This window comes from Mus caroli, unplaced genomic scaffold (genome assembly GCF_978045245.1).
Source record: "Mus caroli unplaced genomic scaffold, Mus_caroli_1 scaffold_4, whole genome shotgun sequence".
Classification (NCBI taxonomy): domain Eukaryota; kingdom Metazoa; phylum Chordata; class Mammalia; order Rodentia; family Muridae; genus Mus; species Mus caroli.
The window spans coordinates 149382495-149404472 of record NW_028227259.1 but is presented as its reverse complement, the minus strand read 5'-3'; the positions used below and the strand labels follow the sequence as shown (position 1 = coordinate 149404472).

General features: G+C 48.6%; 1 protein-coding gene across 4 annotated transcripts in view; it reads left to right on the top strand.

The window, feature by feature from the left end:
* Window positions 1-21978, top strand: part of Smurf1 (SMAD specific E3 ubiquitin protein ligase 1) — an 89302-nt gene that overhangs the window by 59161 nt on the left and 8163 nt on the right. For 2 of the 4 annotated variants that reach the window (XM_029477124.2, XM_021162175.3), the window contains exons 2-13: window positions 3395-3433; window positions 4697-4805; window positions 6454-6587; window positions 6741-6806; window positions 7833-7908; window positions 10183-10424; window positions 11892-11976; window positions 13181-13327; window positions 15013-15211; window positions 16736-16839; window positions 20134-20248; window positions 21780-21958. In XM_029477124.2, the coding sequence (XP_029332984.1) occupies window positions 3395-3433; window positions 4697-4805; window positions 6454-6587; window positions 6741-6806; window positions 7833-7908; window positions 10183-10424; window positions 11892-11976; window positions 13181-13327; window positions 15013-15211; window positions 16736-16839; window positions 20134-20248; window positions 21780-21958 (1495 nt within the window). Of the gene's footprint in view, window positions 1-3394; window positions 3434-4696; window positions 4806-6453; window positions 6588-6740; window positions 6807-7832; window positions 7909-10182; window positions 10425-11891; window positions 11977-12306; window positions 12385-13180; window positions 13328-15012; window positions 15212-16735; window positions 16840-20133; window positions 20249-21779; window positions 21959-21978 lie in introns of all 4 variants that reach the window. The other 2 variants (XM_029477126.2, XM_029477125.2) reach the window with 2 other exon arrangements.

The window sequence follows — 21978 nt, the reverse complement described above, 5'->3', positions numbered from 1 at the left end:
CTAGTTACATGGCAGCAGGTTTCAGCCTCTGAGGAGAACAGCGGTACCTGGTGGTGAAGTGGAGTGGTTACATTTCTGGGTCCCCTGAAATTGGCTTCGTGGTACGCAGCCACTGAGTCAGACTGTTTAATCCATGAAGTTAGAAGAGGAACCCTGCTCTGGGCTTGTGTTGCCACATCCTATAAGAGCGAGTAGAAGTACTTTATAGAACAACAACAACAACAACAAAAAAAAAAAACTTGAGGTACATTTGTGTGTGTGTGTGTTGTCAGAGAACAACTTCTGAAAGTTAGTCATCATCCATCGTAGGTGCCTAGGGTTTGATTCCGGTTGTCAGGCTGGCTGGCAGGTGTCGTTAACTAGCTGAACCATCTCCTAAGCCCAAAAGGGACATAGTGATTAAGTGATGTAGGTGTTGTGGTGTCACAAGGTGTTTATCAACATGCTTATCAGATGCTTTCCTAATTTTAGGGCTTAGGGAACGTGGTGTGATTACTCTCCCACCACTTCCCAGCTGGTGGGAAGCCTCACCTGGGTGCACACTAGCAACGGTGGGAACTGAGGTTAGGCATGCCAGTACTGGGGAGGTGAGTGTAGGAGGCTCTGGACTCCAGAGTCGGCCCCAGCTGTATATGGGTCCAAGGCTAGCTTGGGCCACCCAAGACTCAGTCTCCATGAAAGCCAAAGCAACTGCCAAGTCGGTGCTGCCCTGTGCTGCCCTGTGCTGGCCTGGAAAGGAAGCAGAGTTGTCTGTTTCCTAGCTTTTCTTTGTCTTTGCTTTATTACTTTAAAAAAATACCAGTTCTCCTGTAGCTCATCCTGGCCTCGATGTCATTACTTGACTAAGGGTGACTTTGAACCCCTGATCCCTCTGCTTCTACTTCCTGTGCTGCCTTTGCAGGCCTGGACTACCACACAGGGCTTGGAGTGCGAGGATCAAACCCAGGCCTTCGAACATGCTAGGCAAGCGCTCTACCAACCCCCGTCTGAGGAAATGCCTTTTACTCATTGCTGTGTCCCAAGAGCCCCACATGTAATTAGGGCATAAGTGGGTTTGTTTAAAAACAAGGGGCAGAGCCAGGCATAGTGGTGAAACCATTTAAATCCAACCCCGGGGTCGGGGATGGGGCAGGAGGATCTCTGAGTTGGAGGCCAGTCTGGTCTCCATAGCCAGTTCCAGGCAGGCTGGAGTAACATAGCTGCCCTGTGGTAAAGGTGACCGTTTTGCATTGTAGGAAGAGTGAACTTCCCGTTACCCTGTATCCCTCCTGTGGAGGCAGGAGGATCAAGAGAGTTTGGAGACTGCAAATTGGCAAACATTATTTTAGCAGAAGAAATTCCGTCTCTTTAAAGTAGACTTGAGTGACCCCCAGTGACCTGTACACAAACCGAGGCAAGGTTTTCTTCACACTAACATTACTAAGACTGTTTTATGATGTCACCAAATTCCACTGGAATGAGCTCTAAATGAAAACATCAGTAGCTTTGTGAATATGAATGATGATTCTTATTTTTTAAAAAATGAGATCAGAATTACTCCATTAAGAAGTCTCTGGATTCCAGTGGCCGAAAACTGGGGCCCTGCCGTGGCAAGTGATGTGGAGACAGAGGTCAGGGTGTGCTGTGTTCAATTTGAAAGGGGACACCACTGGAGCAGATTGATTTATTGACAAAATCTTGGGTAGCCCAGGCTGGCCTTGAACTTACTGTGTAGCTGAGGGTGGCCTTCAACTCCTGATTCCCCTGACTCCACCTCCCAGGTGCTAGATTACGGGTGAGTGCATCTGCACCTGGTTTATGTAGTGCTGGGGTCAAACCCAGGGCTTTCCCTGTGGGAGGGTTTGCATTCGCACAGCTAACACAGTATTAGCCTTCACCCAGCACACAGCCTGTGGTTCCAGTCATCAGAAATGCTGGGAATCGGGCACGTATCAGAGCCACGGAACAGACGGGCTGTTGCCTCGGGGTAGAGAGTTTGAGGTGACAGAGAGGACTAATGGGAACACGATTCTTTGGAGGCCATAAAAATATGTGAAAATTGATTGTGATCTGTTAGCCCCCTTATGCACAAGAAACCCTCAGTCATGTGCTGTTTAAGTGGGAGAATTGTGTCGTATGTGGATGACATTCCTACCGGATGTTTCTTAAGTGAGAAGTGCACAGAGCAGCATGAGCCTAGACCACTACATCCTTCAGAGTCAGCACTGCGGGCCACACCGTCCCAACAGGACAGTGAGCTGTGGCTCTCCTCGGAGCTCTTTCCTGCCATGTGGCAGATGTGCGACAAGATATATCATCTATTCACCTATCATCTAGCTGTCCATCTGTCTGTTTGTCTCAGGGCCTGGCCATGGAGCTCAGGCTGGTATGGAACTCATTAACTAGTCCAGGCTGTCCTTGAACTCATGGCCTTCCTGCCCCACTTCATGATGGCTGTGAGTGCCAGTGTGAGCCCTTCACTCATCAGATGATGGTGGTGGTACTGATACTATCAGCTACATTCTTGCTGTCTGCTAATACTGTTTGCCTTCTTTGAAGTTGCATCATTTATTTGTTAATGTGGGGATGGTGCACGGGAGCTCATACAACAATTTGCAGGAGTCTGTTCTCTCTATCTGTGGGCCCTGGGGATTGAACTCAGGTCCTCAGGCTTGGTGGGAAGCCCATTTACCTGCTGAGCCTTCTTGCCAGCCCTTTACAGCCACCTCCTCCCTTCCTCGTCCCTTTTGTTGTTGTTTTTGTTTTTCTAGACAGGGTTTCTCTGTGTAGCCCTGGCTGTCCTGGAACTCACTCTAAACCAGGCTGGCCCTGAACTCACAGAGATCCACCTACCTCTGCCTTCAGAGTGCTGGGAATAAAGATGTGTGCCATCATTGCCCAGCTCTGGTACAACCTCCGAAGATTCAGCCTGTTAACTTTTCCCCACAACACTCTGCTAAAAGCTCTGCTTTTTCTACAGTTTTCCCTGTTTTCCAGTTTCCAGTACCAAAGTTTATACTTGCAAAACTGACCCCCTACACACACATAGTGTTATTTATCAGAATACCCAGAGTACATAGCTCCTGTTGTTGTTAGCAGCTCTGTAAAGGTAAATGCACCTGCTCTTTTTAAAAATTGGTGTTTATGCAGCTTTAAAACATACCAGTAATTCCATCTCTGTGTTTGTGCAGTTAATGTTTTAGGCTTAAATTATAGTGTTTAAATTTGTTGATTCTCCAGTTTGAGGAAAGGTACTTCTTTAGATAGTTGCTAGGGATGCTTGTCTAAAGTGAGACAGTTTGAGAGATGACTGACATATTAACTTCTGTGATTTTTTTCCCCCTCCTGTTACAAACACTAAGTGTGCGGGACGTTTGCTCTATCAATGTTAACTCCAGTGTCTGCTTGTTTTCAGTATTGTGTGCCAAGAACCTTGCAAAGAAAGACTTCTTCAGTAAGTACACCCAGCTTCATTTGTATATATAGTTTATGTACTTCTGAAAATTATTGTGTGTGTGTGTGTGTGTGTATGTGTGTGTGTTTCCCGTAGCATGCGTGTGGAGGTCAGAGGACAACTTGCAGGAAGTTCTCCCCTTCCACCATATTGCTACCAGGGATTGAATTTAGATCTTGTTGGCCTCTGACATTTAATTAAAAAACAAAACAAAACAGTGGGTGTCGTCTAAGAGTATAGGAGTCCAGAGCTTGAACAGTGTCTCCCAGCTGCCCCCAGCATAGGTCTCCTCCCCCACTGCAGCCATACCCACGCCCCCTGCGTCCGAACTGGGAGCTTGTAGGACCCTGATCTCTCCTCAAATACACCAAGGCATTTACGATGTAAGTGGCTTGGCTAAAATTGCCAATCCAGTTTTACAAAATAAATTCCATTTGAAAACCTCTGCAAGGGAGGAACTATAAAATGCTGAGGGCTGCACTCCTGAGCGCACCTCGCCCCCGTGCAGTCAGCCCTGAAAACTCCCTCGTTCCTATCCCAGGAGGCTTGCTGCCTGAGTGGCGTCATCTACACTTTCAGGATGAAGAGACTTAGGCTCATAGGCTCAGTAGCCAGGAAACTCCAAAGTGGTGGCTCACAGCCCAGCCTCTCTCCAAAGCCTCCGGCCTTGCTGCTTGTCTGGCATCAAACTTGTCGCACCCACTTGTGACTCGGGGACAGGCGCCGTGATGCCACAGCTAACACAGGCAAAAGATCAGTAACATTTCTGGGGACTGTGACTATTGAAAAATTTACTTGATAGATCGTGTTTCTGTATTCAGTCAGTCCCTTTAGTGATGATCAGAGTTGGGCTGGCTCAACAGACAAATCGCTCGGTGTCTGTGTCCAGTGTTTGTCACGGCTGCCAGTCTAGCTCCAGGAAATCTGACACTTGTAAGCCTTTGCAGTACCCACACTCATGTGCATACATACACAGACACACACATATAAACAGAAGCAAGTTTTAAAATGTAAGCTCGGCAGAGATGGATGTTTGGATCTAAGACTGTTTCCATGCATTTCTGCTCATCCAAGTGTGAAGGTGCAGCACGAGGCTCAGACCTCTCTTTGCTAATGAAGATAACATTCAAAGAGAGGTAGTGAGGCAGGGCATGTGCAAGCCTGATCCCAAGGGGCAATCTGCTACTCTCTTCTGTAGGATGCCACTGTGCCACCAGATAGACTCTCACCACATCTGCGTATGTCTGTTCTCTCTTTCCCCAGGACTCCCTGACCCCTTTGCCAAGATTGTTGTGGACGGCTCTGGGCAGTGCCACTCAACCGACACTGTGAAAAACACCCTGGACCCAAAGTGGAACCAGCACTATGACCTGTGAGTCACTCCTCCCTGGGAGGCTCTGGGGCTGCGGAAAAGTGGCTGTCAGGCTTGGAGGAGACACTTAGAGAGAAAAAAAGATGGCTGACTTACTGATTAACCAAAAACTTGACAAAGCGAACATGGCCTGTTACCAACTTCCCAGTCAACATCCCCTGATGTCTTGGCATTTGTTCTCATGGGTTTTCATGATTTGGCCCTTACCACGGTGGCAGTGTGATCTTGGACATGTCAACTCCCTTGTCATGCTAGCAGAAAACCAACCAACCAAAAGGAGCCGTGGCCCCTGCCTTAGTATGCTCCTATGCTTACAACCAAAAAACAACCCAGCATACAGTTTTGTATATTCATTCCAAAGTTAGGGCCATCTTTTTATGTGGACGCATGTCCATGCACAACGATTATTAACATAAACTGCAAAGTGTGTGCAGGTGTGGTGGGCTTTTTAATAATGAGTTTTGTTATTTTTGTCACATGGCTTGAACTGTGGTTGCCGTTCTTCCTGACAGTTCTCTGTGGACACACCCTAGGATCGAGTGGGGTTATTATCTTGGTCCATGTGCCTTTGTGCATTTTGGACAGACAGTAAAATTGTAAGCAGCCCCAGTGTTCTCTGTTAAGCCTGGGTCACTGCTTTCCAGAATGGGATGCAGAGTCAACCTTTTTACAAGATCTTACCACATGCTGGGCCTAGTGGTATAGGGGCCTGTAGTGCTGGCAGGAGCATCGCAAGTCAAAGGCCTGCCTAGTTTACAGAGCCAGTCAACCTGGCTCTTATGTGGGGAGATGTAAACAGAGACAGACTGAGGTAATGACTCCACCATAGTCCACTCTGTGACTTGATGAACACACTGGACTTCCTTACAGGAGGGCAGGGTGAGGGCTGACTTAGAGGAGCTACTGAAGTTCTGAAAGCCCACTCCAGCACCAGAGGTGCTGGGCCTTGCAGGCAGCTGAGCAGCTTGGGAAGTCTTCTTTCCTCCGCAGTCCCTGCTAACTCCGGGAGAGCTAGGAGGAAGGGACCTTGTAAATCTGCTAAGTTTCAGGACTTCCTGAGACTTTGTGAGTTGCTTACTTCCTGTGTTTTAATGAGATTCCTTTAGAATTTCCTGAGTCTCAATAAGTCTCCTTCTGGTGTAGAATATTTCAATTCCAAGGAAATTGCTTCACAGCACCAGCCTGGGCAACTTAAACTCCATCTCAGAATAAAAAAAGGTTTTTTTTCTTTTGTTTGTTTCTTTTTAAGGGTGGTGGGATAGGATTGGGCATGTGGTGTTAGGTATAGAACACCTGCCTATTGTTGTTCTTCATTTTAGGTAGAACTCTTGCCAGTGAGGGACCAAGGGTGTGGTTCAGTGGTAGAGGGCTTGCTTTGGTCCCTGTGAAACCCTTGGTTCAGATCTCTAGTACAGTAAATAAATGAACAAAGGGAAAAACAAATTTAAAAATGCTTATTACACCATGGTTACCTGCACTCACTGCTTGTGTAGCTAGCTGGTTGGAGTCCTTTTCCTGTGCCTGGTGAGGGACGGCCAGCTCTGCCCCCACTGCCAGGGTTCTGAGGCAGCCAGATGCATGTGGTTGAGGGCGTTAGAGTTCAGGCCTGATGAACTTGTGTGCTGAACGAGTTTGTGTGCTCTCACAGGTACGTTGGGAAAACGGACTCTATAACCATCAGTGTGTGGAACCACAAGAAGATCCACAAGAAGCAGGGGGCTGGCTTCCTGGGCTGTGTGCGGCTGCTCTCCAATGCCATCAGCAGATTGAAAGACACTGGCTGTAAGAACCAGGCGCTCTTCTGCCTCTCAGTGCATCCTCGGAAAGCTTAGGCGGCCCCGTGTCTTTACTTTGATTTGAATGCCGAATGCAGAATCCCTGCCTTCCTCTCTAGTTAACGTTCTTTGGGTTAAGTTTTGAATTGTTTGTTTGCAGACCAGCGTCTGGATCTATGCAAACTAAATCCCTCAGATACTGATGCAGTTCGTGGCCAAATAGTGGGTAAGAATTTTCTCATCTGCATAAAGGGACTTGGATGGAACCCTCCATCCTGCTCCCAGTGCTGACGGGGGACAGGCTTCCAGGGCAGACCACAGTGGGCCATCTCTCCAGTACTAAGTCTTTCTTGTGTGGTTTCCTTTCTTTTCTCTGGTTCCCTTCATCCTGTCATTGAAACTTAGTTCCGGTGACTCCAGCCAGGATGGGAGGTTGTGGTTTATAAGTGCTGTGCTACTCAGCGCAGGAACGGGCAGTCGACCCTTATCTTGTCAGGGGTGACGGGCAGGAGCTGGAGTGTGGCTTTTCTGGGAAGCCCCATCCTGTTGCAAAAGCAAAGAAAGTGTGTGACAAGTTCTGTGTAATGTGACTCACAGAGGACTCCATTGTATGGAGAGAAAGGTTAAAGTATGCTTGCTGCATTGCCTGCAGGCATTCTGATGGAGTGACCTCTCTGAGTCACTGTCCCCTTGCCCACCCTGTAGTTGGCAGTGTGTTAGGGGAAAGCACATGTTGGGTGTGTGTGCTGCATGGAGTCAGTGGAGCCGCAGCCCGGCTGAATCACTCAGACTCCAGATGCCTCAAGGTCCCAAGACAGCGAGTGCTGCGTCCGCCCAGAAGCAACTTGAGGATAAAGTTCTCATGCACTGCGTCCCACTTGGAATTTCTTCTTTCCTTTGTTGAGGGATGTGTTGGGGCAGAAATCAAACAACTGAAAAACCTAGGAGTAAAACATGTTGTTTGCACCAGTGAGACTAGAACATAAATGTTTTCTTAGAGTGAAGGTTTATAACTCAATGGACTGAAATGTTGCACTCTCCAGTTTTATGGGGATGGGGCATGAGAAGCTCAGTGCCTTTTCTGCTCTCTGCTTTCAAGGACTGCTCAAATGGTCGTGTGATATGTGCAGCTGTTGGCCTGAGGTGCTCCACACTGAAAACGGGGAGGTGTAAACTCGCTTCCTTTGTATGATACTGACAGGGGTCTCGAGCAGCCCTGGGTGTTAATGCGGGCTCTTCTTTTGTGTTGTAGTCAGTTTACAGACCCGAGACAGAATAGGCGGTGGAGGGTCAGTGGTGGACTGCAGAGGGCTGCTGGAGAACGAAGGGTATGTATGCCTACCACAGTGCTGCGTGATGCCAGTCATGATGCCTACCATGCTGCCCACCGTGGTGCCAACCATGTTCTCTTTCCCTGTAGGAAAGAAGTGTCAAACCATATACTGCTATGTGGGGTAAAACTGCTCCAGGCTACCATACTAGCGTGTGAAGGAAGGTGTAATTAGCCCAGGGATTATACTCCAGAGACTCAGGAACCAGCACAGGGAAGCTCCTACCCATTAAGAGTTTAGCTGGATGGTCCATCCTTTCGTCACATCTCCAAACATTGTCTTAGTAACTCCTTCCATGGGTGTTTTGTTCCCAATTCTAAGAAGGGGCAAAGTGTCCACCCTTTGGTCTTCATTCTTCTTGAGTTTCATGCGTTTAGCAAATTGTATCTTATATCTTGGGTATCCTAAGTTTCTGGGCTAATATCCACTTATCAGTGAGTACATATTGTGTGAGTTCCTTTGTGATTGGGTTACCTCACTCAGGATGATGCCCTCCAGGTCCATCCATTTGCCTAGGAATTTCATAAATTCATTCTTTTTAATAGCTGAGTAGTACTCCATTGTGTAGATGTACCACATTTTCTGTATCCATTCCTCTGTTGAGGGGCATCTGGGTTCTTTCCAGCTTCTGGCTATTATAAATAAGGCTGCTATGAACATAGTGGAGCATGTGTCCTTCTTACCGGTTGGGACATCTTATCCGGGGATCCATCCCATAATCAGCTTCCAAACGCTGACACCATTGCACACACTAGCAAGATTTTGCTGAAAGGACCCAGATATAGCTGTCTCTTGTGAGACTATGCCGGGGCCTAGCAAACACAGAAGTGGATACTCACAGTCAGCTATTGGATGAATCACAGGGCCCCCAATGGAGGAGCTAGAGAAAGTACCCAAGGAGCTAAAGGGATCTGCAACCCTATAGGTGGAACAACATTATGAACTAACCAGTACCCCTGAGCTCTTGACTCTAGCTGCATATGTATCAAAAGATGGCCTAGTCAGCCATCACTGGAAAGAGAGGCCCATTGGACTTGCAAACTTTATATGCCCCAGTACAGGGGAATGCCTGGGCCAAAAAGTGGGAGTGGGTGGGTAGGGGAGTGGTGGGGAGGGTATGGGGGACTTTTGGGATAGCATTGGAAATGTAAATGAGGAAAATACCTAATAAAAATAAATTAAAAAAAAAAAGTTTAGCTGGGCACAATGGCGTATGCCTGTCATGTCAGCACTAAGGAGACAGGCAGGAGGATCCTGAGTTCTGGGTCAGCCTGAGCTATAAAATACAAAGAAGCCCAAGAAGCAGTGGGTGTTTGTGCAGGTCGGCCTTGATGCCCTTGCCTAGGGGTCAGCAACCTTGACTCTCTAGCCAGGCTCATTGGCTTGGGGCTCACCAGTTAGCCCAGGCAGGCCAACCAGGCATACCTGGCTCCTGCTCCCCTGTGCTGATTATAAGAACACACCACCACATGCCACCACATGAGCTAGGCTTTAAGTCAAGTCCTCCTTGCTTGCGCGGGAAAGCATTTTCCCAATTGAGCTGTCTCCCCAGGCCCTGGACTCTGTCTTAGACAGTCATGATTTAGAAGACAATTAAGAGAAACTTGAACTTGACTGCTGTTTGATGATGGTGGTGGTTATTTTATTATTATTATTTTGGTTCAGCAACAATAATGGAGAAGTCATTGGCTTTAAAAAAACAACAACAAAGTGGCCCATGCTAAAATACATACGGGTAGGATAGTAAATGCAGGGCTTGGACTGACACTAGCCCCTTGGTGGGGAGGAGTGGAGGGCAGCCTGGCGACACCCCGGTGACTGCTGCCGCTTTTGGGGAAAGGCCCATTGTTCTGGTCCTCCATGGCGTGTATGCATTGAAAATTTTCAATATGAAGTTTAAAAAGTATCTGACTGTAAAGGGAAGTGACTCATTGAGGCAAATTGGTTTTGAAACTGCTATGAGAGGGAAGAGAATGTTTAAAAAGCACTTAAGAGTCAAGAACTGCATCCTCGAGTAAAATAACAAAGAAAATGGAGTGTCAGGAACACCTTCCGCTCCACCTTCCCCATCGGGTAGCGAGCGGCACCTCCGCTGGCTCTGCCAGAGCTCTAAATTGTGATTGGCTCGTTCTCTCCTGGTGGACCCTCAGAATGTCATGAAACTTTGCATTAAGAATACAGTCACTTGTTAGAGGGATGTAGAGCATTGCATGTTTGAGTCTTGTGCCACTTCCATAATGTTTCCACGCCTGTTCTGCCCTTCTCTTCCAGAACAGTGTATGAAGACTCAGGCCCTGGAAGGCCGCTTAGCTGCCTCATGGAGGAACCTGCCCCGTATACAGATGGTACTGGTGCAGCAGCAGGAGGCGGGAACTGCAGGTTTGTGGAGTCTCCAAGCCAAGATCAGAGACTCCTGGTACAGCGACTCCGAAATCCTGAGGTTCGAGGGCCCTTACAGACACCCCAGAACCGACCACATGGCCACCAGTCGCCGGAGCTGCCTGAAGGCTATGGTGCGTGTAAAGTCTGCTTCCTGTGGCTATGGTAAACACCAGGACTAAAAGTAGTTTGTGGAGAATAGGGTTTATTAGGCTTGTAAGTTCTCGTGTGTCACTAAGGGGAGTCAGGGTAGGAGCTGGAGGCAGGGACTGAGGCAGGGGCCATGGAGGCGTGTGGTTCACTGCTTGTTTAGCCTGATTGCTTTTTTGGGACAGGTCTCAGTCTGAAGTCTTGACTGGTTGGAACTCTCTCTGTAGAGCAGCCTGGCCTTGAACTCAGAGATCCATCTGCCTCTGTCTCCTGAGGGCTGGAACTAAGGACAGACATGTGCTACTGTGCCTGACCTCACCCTGCTTCCTTATACCATCTGGGACCACCTGTCCAGTGGGCTGGGCCATCCCAAATTAATAACTAATCAATAAAGTGTCTCACAGACTTGCCGACAGGCCAATCTGATGAAGGCATTTTCTCAGTTAAGACTTCTGTTTTCCCAAATAACTCTAGCTTCTATCAAGTAACAGAAAACCAGTTAGGACATCGAGGGATTTGCCCTGTGCCCCTATGTGCTGTGCACAGCTGCTAATGGCTTAGCTGTGCCTTCTATGGCTGTGGCATTGGATGACCTGGGCCACATACAGATGGGAAAGTTGTAATGAACTCTGGGGCAGTGTGAGGGAAGTTTGGAGACTCGGGATGGTCTGAGATGTGAGACTAGGAGGGGCATCACGGGGATGGAGTGAGCAGAGCCATGTGGCTTCAGTGCTAAGAAGGACCAAGAAGGGACGTGGTCACATCAGCAGATCACCCAGATGCGGGCACTAGGAGACAATGGTCAAAGGTTGTCTCTGTGGCGGAGGAGGTGGAGCCATCTTCTCCAAGACAGTACAGTGAGGGAAAGCCTAGAAGAAATGGGTTCTGTCCAAACCTATAGAGTTGAGGAAGCCAGCCACAGCCTTGTAATTCTTTTTTTCTGTGATCATAAAGAGTGTTGAAAGAAGCAGGGACAGGGTGCACACCAGCGGCCACACCACTGCAGATGTCAGGCAGGGACAGGGTGCACACCAGCGGTCACACAACTACAGATGTCAGGCAGGAACAGGGTGCACACCAGCGGCCACACAACTACAGATGTCAGGCAGGAATAGGGTGCACACCAGCGGCCACACAACTACAGGTGTCAGGCAGGAACAGGGTGCACACCAGCGGCCACACCACTGCAGATGTCAGGCAGGGACAGGGTGCACACCAGCAGTCACACCACTGCAGATGTCAGGCAGGGACAGGGTGCACACCAGCGGCCACACCACTGCAGATGCTGAGGCAGGAGAATCATGAGTTCAAGGCCAATCATACCAAAACCTGTGTCAAAACACCAACATAAGTAAACAAGTAAGCAAACTAAAATAAAAGCTTAAGAGTCTGAAGTAGGATTAGAGTGGAAACTAAACATACTCGCTCACAGCCCCTTTCTCCCTCCACAGAGCAAAGGACAACAGTGCAGGGACAAGTTTACTTTTTGCACACGCAGACTGGAGTCAGCACATGGCACGACCCCAGGATCCCCAGGTAGGTCTCACCAGCCTGGAAAGCCAGCCCCTCCCATGGAAGCTAACAGTGCCCTCCCTGTGAGGAATATGAGGTGGAGGCTGGGACTTGCTGGGCAGGGTTGTGTGTGCGTGCGTGCGTGCATGCATGCGTGTATGCGTGTATGCATGTGTAATTGTGTGTGTGGGGGGGTGGAAACATGGTGGGCTGTTGAAATTGGTCACTTGGCCATCTGCTGTGATCTCTCTGGTCTTTTTGTAAATGCATAGAAGTTTCCGTGGTAAAAGTTAAACAGGAAAGATAAAGACTCTGCCCCCTCTCTCTTCTGCTTTGCTGCCCCTCTTGCCTCAGTCCCTTGGGGACCATTCCGGGGGGAGATGAAGCTTTTCTATACGAATTCCTTCTGCAAGGCCATACATCCGAGCCCAGGTCAGAGAGACCCCCGCCCCACCCTGTGCCAGAGTTAAGTTTCTTTCTTTCTTCCTTCCTCTGCTGTTTTTCTTTTCTTACAGTAGCATCACTACCTAAGAGACCCCGGTAATGCTCGGTTCTCTTTTATTCATCATTGCCCCCTTCCACCCACTCCCAAGCAGCTTCCTGTCTTTGGTGTTGAATTTACAGTTCAGGGTCTGTCATTTGCATGGGAATATTACCTGCAAATGAACAAGGCGCCTTTTGGTATGCATTGTAGAAATGGCAGGTGTCTACATTAATCTCTAAAGCGTCTTGAGCAGGCATGCTGGTCCCTGCCAACTGGATCACAGTTATCAAGGGGCCAGAGCGAGAACACTTGCTGCTGAACATGGGGGTGCCTGTGGCCCTCATGCCACAGTGTACTCTGTCCCCCACAGTCTGGAAAGTGTGGGCCTTAGGAACTTCTCAGTAGAGGAATCTTTGCTACAGCAAGTGTCTGGTTTGTTTGATTTGTGATTCCCAAGAGCTTGCTGATGGAAGTCAGCTGCTTCCCACTAGGTGTCCCTCTGTTGTGTAAGGAAGGGTGTTCCTGGGGTAGCCCCCTTTCCTTATGGTAGGCATAGACTCTCAAGAGGTATGCTTTTTACCTGCCATGTGTGGCTGCCATTTGTAAGCCAGAGGCTTGGACCTTCCAGAGTCAGCAGGAGTTGCAGCGTGAGGGGACATGGGCACCTTGCTAGGAAATCCCTGTGGCTGCCGCCAATCCTTGGTTCTCAGTAGGATAAAGCTCTCTGTACGTTCGTTTTGCTAGAGACCTTAACAGTGTGAACTGCGATGAACTTGGGCCACTGCCTCCAGGCTGGGAAGTCCGAAGCACAGTGTCGGGAAGAATCTATTTTGTAGATCACAATAATAGGACAACCCAGTTTACAGATCCACGGCTTCACCACATCATGAAGTAAGACCTTAAATCCTTGCTGGCCTCTTTATAATTGGATGCTTCCTTATACCAGTATTGGTGCGCACACGTGTGTGTGTGTGTGTGTGTGTGTGTGTGTGTGTGTGTGTGTGTGTATGTATGGGGGGTGGTACAAGCACTCAATGTGGATGTGTGCAGAGGACATATATCAGTGTGAGTCCTTCCTCCATCCCTCTACTCTAAGTCTTGAGCAGCATGGCCTGGACCTCACTTGACTTCTCTGCCTGGCTAGCAAGTCCCCAGGTCTGCCTGGCTCTGGTCCCAGCACTGGGGTTTTTATTAGGTGCTGGGATCTGAGTGTGGGTGGGTCCTCATGCTCACTCGCACAGCAAGCACTTGACCCCCTGAGCCCTGCCTCAGCCCCCCACTAGTCATTTTCTTATGTACCTACTATTGTGTTTGCTCAATAGTGGGCACAAGCAAATAAGGTCGATATTTGTTGGACAGTGGTTTGAACGCAGAGATTAGCATGACCATTACTAAGGCTACACATTGTTGGCGCCCTTTTCCTTCAAGCAGCCTAAGTGAAGGGCTCTGAGATGATAGCAGGAAGAGGTTCTCCAGCAAAACCTGCACAGCACATTCTGTAAGGGCCGCCTGCCGCCGCTGCCGCCGCCACTGCTGCTGCTACTGCATGGTGGTTTTCTTCTGTGCCAGGCCTTTCCGCCTTGGAAGTGATGGGTGTGATCTTTGTGCCACCCATAGTCAGTAGCACAGACAGCCTCACAAATAGCTCTGTGCAGCTTGCATAAGTGGCAAGACTTGAAAAAAGCAAATGCCACATTGTCCCTGGTAGCCTACGTTCTGTTACTGGGCTTCATTCTTAGTGACCGGGGCTTGGTATCTTGATCAAAAGGAAGAGTGGGTGTCACTGGATGTCATGGAGAGTCTGCTCTTCATAGGCACTTCCAGTAGTGTATCAGTTGGTTCCAAAGGCATGGGTAGATGGATAACACAGTGATGGTTTCTGTTGAAATTTTTAGTATTAATATAACAAATTGTATTAGGGTTCTATAGAGGAACAAAAGTTATAGAGTGTGTGTGTATATATATATATTTGTGTATGTATATACATACACACACACACACACACACACACACACACACACATGATTGATTTACAGGCTATGATCCAGCTAGTCCAACAATAGCTGTCTATTCTGTCCATGAGGCTGTGATGTATCTCAGAATATACTCAGTATACTCTTGAATCTGAAGAAGTAGGCTCTAATACCAGTAAAGGAAATACACTTGCCAGAATGAGAGGAAGCAGGCAGAGAGAGTGAAATTCCTTCTTCCTTGTTCTTCATCCAGGGCCAGCAGTGATGTGGCCCAAGTTAGAGATGGAGCTCCCCACTTTGAAGATCCAGACTTGAAATGACGTAATTCCCACTTCTTATGACGTAATTAAAAAGTGAACAAGGCCTCATGGTGTGCCCAGCCATTTGGGTTTTAGTTCATTCCAGGTGTAGTCAAGTTGACAACCAGGAAGACCCCTCATGCAGATAAATGACATCGTCTATATTGTACCCCACACCTGTGCCAGGCTGTTGTCACTCATCTGAGCAGCCCTGTCGTTAGCAGAGCCTGCCGCCTGTGGTGTATGCTGCAGGCTGCTTCAGCTCTCTGGCCTGCCCAGTGACGGCCACGTCTCCTCTTTGCAGTCACCAGTGCCAACTCAAGGAGCCCAGCCAGCCGCTGCAGCTGCCCAGCGAGGGCTCCATGGAGGACGAAGAGCTTCCTGCCCAGAGATATGAGAGGGACTTAGTCCAGAAGCTCAAAGTTCTCAGGCATGAGCTCTCTCTTCAGCAGCCCCAGGCTGGTCACTGTCGAATAGAAGTCTCCAGAGAAGAGATATTTGAGGTAAAGAATTATGTCTTGCTAAACCATATAGCCCCATGGGGAAGCACGCAAGGAGGTTTGTGTTAAATGAGCTGTGTTTGCCATCTTGGTGGACTCTGCTTTCTGCTTGGCATTTGAAGGATCTGCTTTACTGATGTATCTGTTGTTTAGTTTTTATTATAGCTGGATATAGTAGCACGTGCTTTATATTACAGTACTAGGGAGGCAGGGGCAAGTGGATCTCTATGAGTTTGAGGTTAGCCTGGTCTACAGAGTGAGTTCTAGGACAGCCAGGGCTACACAGTGAGACCCTGTCTCAAAAATGTTTTTTTTTTTTTCATTGTGGATATTTATTATACAAATAGTGTTATACAAGGACATTTCATCTTGTTGGCTCTGCCTCTTTCCCAGCCCCCACTCTACGATTTCTCCCTCTTACAGTCCTCCCTCTGGTGTTTTCCTAAACTTCACAGATACTTACATGATTTTATGTATCTATAAAAGTTAGGGATTATGGTTATGAGAAACAAACACAGTTATTTGTCTTCTAAGACAGGCTTAACTCACTCACTATGACTATCTCTAGTTGCTTAATTCTATGGATACAAAAATTCTAGTGTGTGTCCACACCACATATTCTTTATCCGCTCCCCTGTTGTTAGACACAGAGGTTGGCTGCAGAACTTAGCTATTGTGAATGAGCCTTGATGACTTACCATAGAGTCCGCTAAGTGCTCTGAAGTGTATACGTGGCCTGCTGTAGATGTAACTGTAGTTTGCTGAGAAGCCTCCAGACGGACTTCCGTGGTCTCCACAGTACTTACCGCTTTCTTAACCAGGTGACACGGACTCCCCCTTGTAGTCTCCGTGTGGTGCATATATGAGTCTTCCAAGGTTGGTGTAGCCAGCCAAGACTCTTCTCCCCCGAGGGACCAGTTTTACTGTTTAGTGAGATGCAGGGTTTGTCAGGTCCTAGGCTCAAGCTGAGCGAAGTTGCGTGTCTGTCTCTGACAACAGTTTTCAGTGCTCAGTGGTTTTCTGTGCAGAAGCTGGTGACTCAGGATGGGACCCCAGCTGGCCCTGAACTGTGTAGATCATTCTCCTGGCACCCATTCATCCCTTCAGAGTTTCTGCTGGGGCACTTCCTTCTCAGAGACAGTGCATGGCTATTTGGCCCTGGTCTTGTCTCTGGGAAGAAGAAGGAAAGTGAGTCCCCCAGCGAGGGGCTAGAGCATGGCTCAGTGGTAGAGCATCTGCCTAGAATCCCCCAGTGAGGGGCTGGGGTGTGGCTCAGTGGTAGAGCCCCTGCCTAGAATCCCCCAGGGAGGGGCTGGGGGTGTGGCTCAGTGGTAGAGCACCTGCCTAGAATCCCCCAGTGAGGGGCTGGGGCGTGGCTCAGTGGTAGAGCATCTGCCTAGAATCCCCCAGTGAGGGGCTGGGGGGCGTGGCTCATCTGCAGCATGTGGCTAGTATGTTAAAGTACCTGGGTTCTATCCTCTGCACTCTCAAACATCTTTTTTGTGAACTTGTGGTTTTGATGTGTAGGAGTCGTATCGCCAGATCATGAAGATGCGGCCAAAAGACCTAAAGAAGCGCCTGATGGTGAAGTTCCGAGGGGAGGAAGGTTTGGACTATGGTGGAGTGGCTCGGTGAGTTGCTAGTCAATCCTCTTCCCCACATGAGTGGCTGGAGCTGCCCACTCCCTGAGTGTCACAGTGGGGCTGTGCCAGCATCTCCACGGGGCACCACGGGGCACTGAGGCTTCTCCTGCTGACACCTCCCATTAGAAAATGTATGATGTCACTTTTTAACTTGTAGTCAGGATTAAACTTTCACACTTCTTCTTTACTGTATGTGTCTGAACACAAAACTCCCAGGGCCACTCCTGAGCTTAAGCAGGTAGCAGTGTGGGGGTGGGACGTGCAGGTATTTGTTTTATCCAGGGATCTTACCATATGCTGCCATTCTGGCCGGAATAAAGTAAACCTAAGAAGAACAGTGAGGAGCCTCTTACTTGCCCAGTTCATTCCACTTCAGAGAGGAGACTTCTTTAATCAGCGTTGCCATTTGTTCTAAGAGGCATCTGCTATCATCAAGGTAGCCAAGATTGGGCTGCTACCTCCTGATGTAGGGACCTGGTCACAGACACGGACTCTGGGCAGTAGTCAGGAGAGCTAACCCTCTGCTCACAGACTGAGCTCTCTACAGTTCTCCATGTCTGTCACTCAGGCTCCTCTGAAACTTTTCTTTTTAAAGACTTTATGTGTGGATGTTTTGACTGCATGTGTGTCTGTGCACTGTGGACATGCAGTGCCCACAGAGGCCAGAAGAGGGCATTGGATTCCCCTGAGACTGGAGTTAACAGGTGGTTGTGAGCTGCCATGTGGGTGCTGGGAATCAAACCGAGGTAACCTGCAAGAGCAATGAGTGCTCTTATCACTGAACCATCTCTCCAGCCAGAATTACAGAATACTATTTAGCCCTTTAGAATTTAATTTGTCTCTGAATTCTATTTTTCTCTTCCTTGCCTTTTCTTTCCTTCTCATTTCCCTGTCCCAGAACTCACTACATAGCATAGACTGGTCTAAAATAAGAGTATTCCTCCTGCCTCAGCCTCTTGAGTACTGGAATTAAAGGTATGACCCACCACATCTGGCTTCTTTTTAAAACCAGGCTTTGTCTTCCTTGCCCCCATAAACTTGAAGATGCCCGGGACAGCACTTTGCAGCACTCTTCTTAGAGACCTGGTCTATCATGGCTGTCCAGCCTGGGCATCAGCAACAGCATCAGCATCAGCAACAGCATCAGCATCAGCTCCTCTGCTTCTGGAGCAGACCCTAGGCACTGTCACCCTAGCCTCCTCTTTCTTGGTTTCTCCCGTGCAGAACAGCTGCTTGGTGTAATTTTCTTCTGTCTGTGCCCCTAGCAGCTATCCACAATGAGAAACTTGGTTTAGTTCATGGCCAGATTCCCAGTTCTAGAATGGCTCTAATGCCAGGCTCTCACCTTTGGCTGTAGGTGCTGTGCGCAGGAGTCTCCGAGCTCACAGCCCTCCTCCTGCTGAGTTTTCTACCTTATTCCCGTCTCCTTCCTCCTCTGCTTTCTGCAGGGCTTCCTCACCTCATCTTCCCGTGCTCACAGAGGGCCGGTGTTGTAAGTTACCACATAACATACTAACTTATGGAATTCCATTGAAAGTAATCAGTATGAAGTGAAGAATTAAATACATCTAAGGCATTTTTAAGTCTTCTCACTGGAGGCCTCCCATCAGGCAGCTATGTGTTGTGTAGGGACTGCATTTACTCACCAGTCACCAAGTGTAGGGACCTGCTGTGACTTCAGTGTGCATGCAGGTGCACATGGCATGTTCTCAGCCCCCACTCTCACTCTCTCTCTCTCTCTCTTTTTGGTTTTTCAAGACAGGGTTTCTCTGTGTAGTCCTGGCTGTCCTGAAACTCACTTTGTAGACTAGGCTGGCCTCAAACTCAGAAATCTGCCTACCTCTGTCTCCCAAGTGCTGGGATTAAAGGCGTGCGCCACCACTGCCTGGCTTGGTCCCCACTCTCTTGTACTCTTAACTCGACGAGGGACGGAGTGCTTAGAGAATTGCACAGGCAGTAGCTACACACAGCCAAGGAGGTCCCTGGTCCTTAAAGGATACTTGACGGAAGTACAGATTGGGGAGCCTTGAGGGTCTGCCGGTTTTTTTGGTCTGACGTATCTGTGTATCTTTTGTTTATTTCCATCCCTTTCATGTCCAGATGGTTTTGGTCTGTGCTGCCCTCCCCTAACCTGCCTCCTTTCTGTTTGAAGAGTCAGAGACTACACACTAAAATCTGAGCCCGTTGTCTTGAGGGCTATCCATCTGAAGGTGCTGTACCCCAGTATCTTCAGGATTGAACCCATCTCACAGCAGCCCCCCTTCAGTTTCCAGCAGAACTGGTTACTGTGTTTGGTGGGTTGGTTTGTTTTAAAGAGTACAGTGATGTTGAGCGTTAGAGGGATTTAGAAACTAAGCTAACCAGGGAATCCCCGCTGGCTTTCTAACCACTGTGATGCTTTCAGATTCATCTCAGGTTTCTTTACATTGCACAGTGATGAATGGGCGGAGGAGTTGGCTCAGTCTGGAAAGTGCTTGCCCCGAAAGCATAAGGACCCAAGTTCAAGCCTCAGAGCCCAAATATGAGCCCAGCAGCACCAGGCACGCGCTGTGAGCCCGGAGTATCTGTGGGGCTCCCTGGCCAGCCTGCCTCCAAAAATAAGCTGAGAGCGATTAAGGAAGACAGGGAGGCAGCTTCTGCCCTTTACATGCACACATGCACATACACACGTACACACATATGACAAGATACAGAAGATGGAAATGCTCTGTGCTTATGGTCTAAAGTAAGAATTCAACAGGAAATTAGAAGGGCTTGGTTGTTCATAAATTCTCTGTTTTCCTAGAGCTTGAGATGTTCATCTACCAAACTCTTTTATTATAGAATGCTTATAAACCCCAACTGGCAGTGGTGGTTCACACCTTTAATCCCAGCATTTGGAAGGCAGAGAAAGGCAGATCTCTGAGTTCAAGACCAGCCTAGTCTACAGAGGGAATTCCAGTACACACTCAGGACTACACAGAGAAGCCCTATCTTGAAAATAATAGATAGATAAGATAGATAGATAGATAGATAGATAGATAGATAGATACGCAAGCAAGCTGGAACTGGAGAGATGGTAGGCAGTTAGAGCACGTCCTGCTCTCTCAAAGGACCTGACCTTGGTTCCCAGCATCCACAAGGCAGTTCACAACCTCCTCTAAGTTCAGCTCCAGGGCATCTGATACCCTCTTCTGGCATGCTTGAGCACTGCATGCATGTGGCATACATTCACACAAGCCTTAAAAAACAGTCTGAAAGTGATATTGTTAGCACATGTGAGCTGTGTTGTTATTTTTCCAGGGAGTGGCTGTATTTGTTGTGCCATGAAATGTTGAATCCGTACTATGGACTCTTCCAGTATTCTACGGACAATATTTACACACTGCAGATCAACCCAGATTCTTCTATCAACCCTGTGAGTATTGCAGTGAGGAGCCGAGAACCCAGCTGCAGTTTCCTCAGTTACTGGGGACTCAGGTGCTGGGGATGCTCAGGGCAAGGGCAGGGAGGGCTGTGGATCTGGGCTGCTCTCTGCCTGAGTACTTTACCCTTTGAGGGGACTCTGGTATGGTAGTAGATCATGGTTTTTGAATGTTATCTTTAGAGCTAGGTTACCACGTCCAGACTCTGATCAAAATTGGCAAAGTTCCATCGTTAGCTCTCGTGGGCCACAGATGTGAGCATTCCGCATGAGGTAGGATTAAGGGACACGTCTAAGGGAAGCCTAAAACCGTGAAGGACAGTGTTACAAGGCCACAGAGCTGAAATGAGGGACTATCTCTGCTAGAGAATTCAATACAAATAAGCCTGTGGTTGGGAAAATGGCTCGGCCACACAAGCATAAAGACTTGGTCAGACTGCAGAACTCACATAGAAAGCCAGACGTGGCTGGGCATGGTGGCACAGGCTTTAATTCCAGCTCTTGGGAGGCAGAGAAGCAGGCAGATCTCTGTGAGTTAGAGGCCAGCCATAGTGAGATCAAGAATAGTCAGGGCTATGTAGAAAGATCCTGCCTTTCTTTTTTTTAAAGATTTTATTTAATTTAAGTATGTGAGTACACTGTCATGTCTTCAGACACACCAGAAGAGGGCATCAGATCCCATTACAGATGGTTGTGAGCCACCGTGTGGTTGCCGGGAATTGAACTCAGGATCTCTAGAAGAACAGTCAGTGCTCTCCAGCTCCCAAAAGACCCTGTCTTAAAACACCAAACAACAAGAAAACCCCAGACACCAGGTGTGGCAGTGTGGGGAGGTGGAATTGGGTGATTCCTGGAGCTCAGTGGCTGTCCAGCCTAGCCTGTAAGATCCAGCTTCAGTGAGAGGTCCTGCCTCAAAAAAATGGGCAGCACCTGAGGGAATGAAGGCAACCTTCACATATACCACACATGCACGCACATAAACACGCACACACACACGCGCACACACACACACACACACACACACACACACACACACACAGTGGGAATAAACCTTTATTTACCCAGCCTGGAAACTAAATCCTGACACATTTTCAGAAACACATGAGCTGTCAACACTGTCAGCACCAGAACCACTCCAGTTAAGGAAGGTGAGGCATTTCCTTCTTCCCTGAGGTCTCCACATTTTTATGTTGTACCAGGCCCTTGCAAGTTAACTACGAGTTCGCAGGAAGAGGGAGTGGGCACACACATACACAGTGTTAGGCCAGGGTGTGGGGGTCCACAGCTGTCATCCCAGTCTGAAGGCGGAGGCAGAAGGATTGAGGAAGTTCCAGTCCCACTCGAGTTAGGAGTAAGTGAAGCTGGGACTCAAGGACAGCCTTATCCTGTTTGGCCACGGGTGGGTGACGGGCAGCTGAGTGTACGTCCTGTTAGGTCTAGATACGCGGGAAGCCCGTGGGAAGTGGGTGTCCATGCCTGCTGTTCATCTTCCTAATGGCTTGCGGTTCTCTGGCACCCCCTATAGGACCATCTGTCTTACTTCCACTTTGTGGGTCGCATCATGGGTCTAGCTGTGTTCCACGGACACTACATAAATGGGGGTTTCACAGTTCCGTTCTACAAGCAGCTCCTGGGGAAGCCCATCCAGCTGTCGGACCTGGAGTCAGTGGACCCAGAGCTGCACAAGAGTTTGGTGTGGATTCTGTAAGTGTCACCGTCTTGCC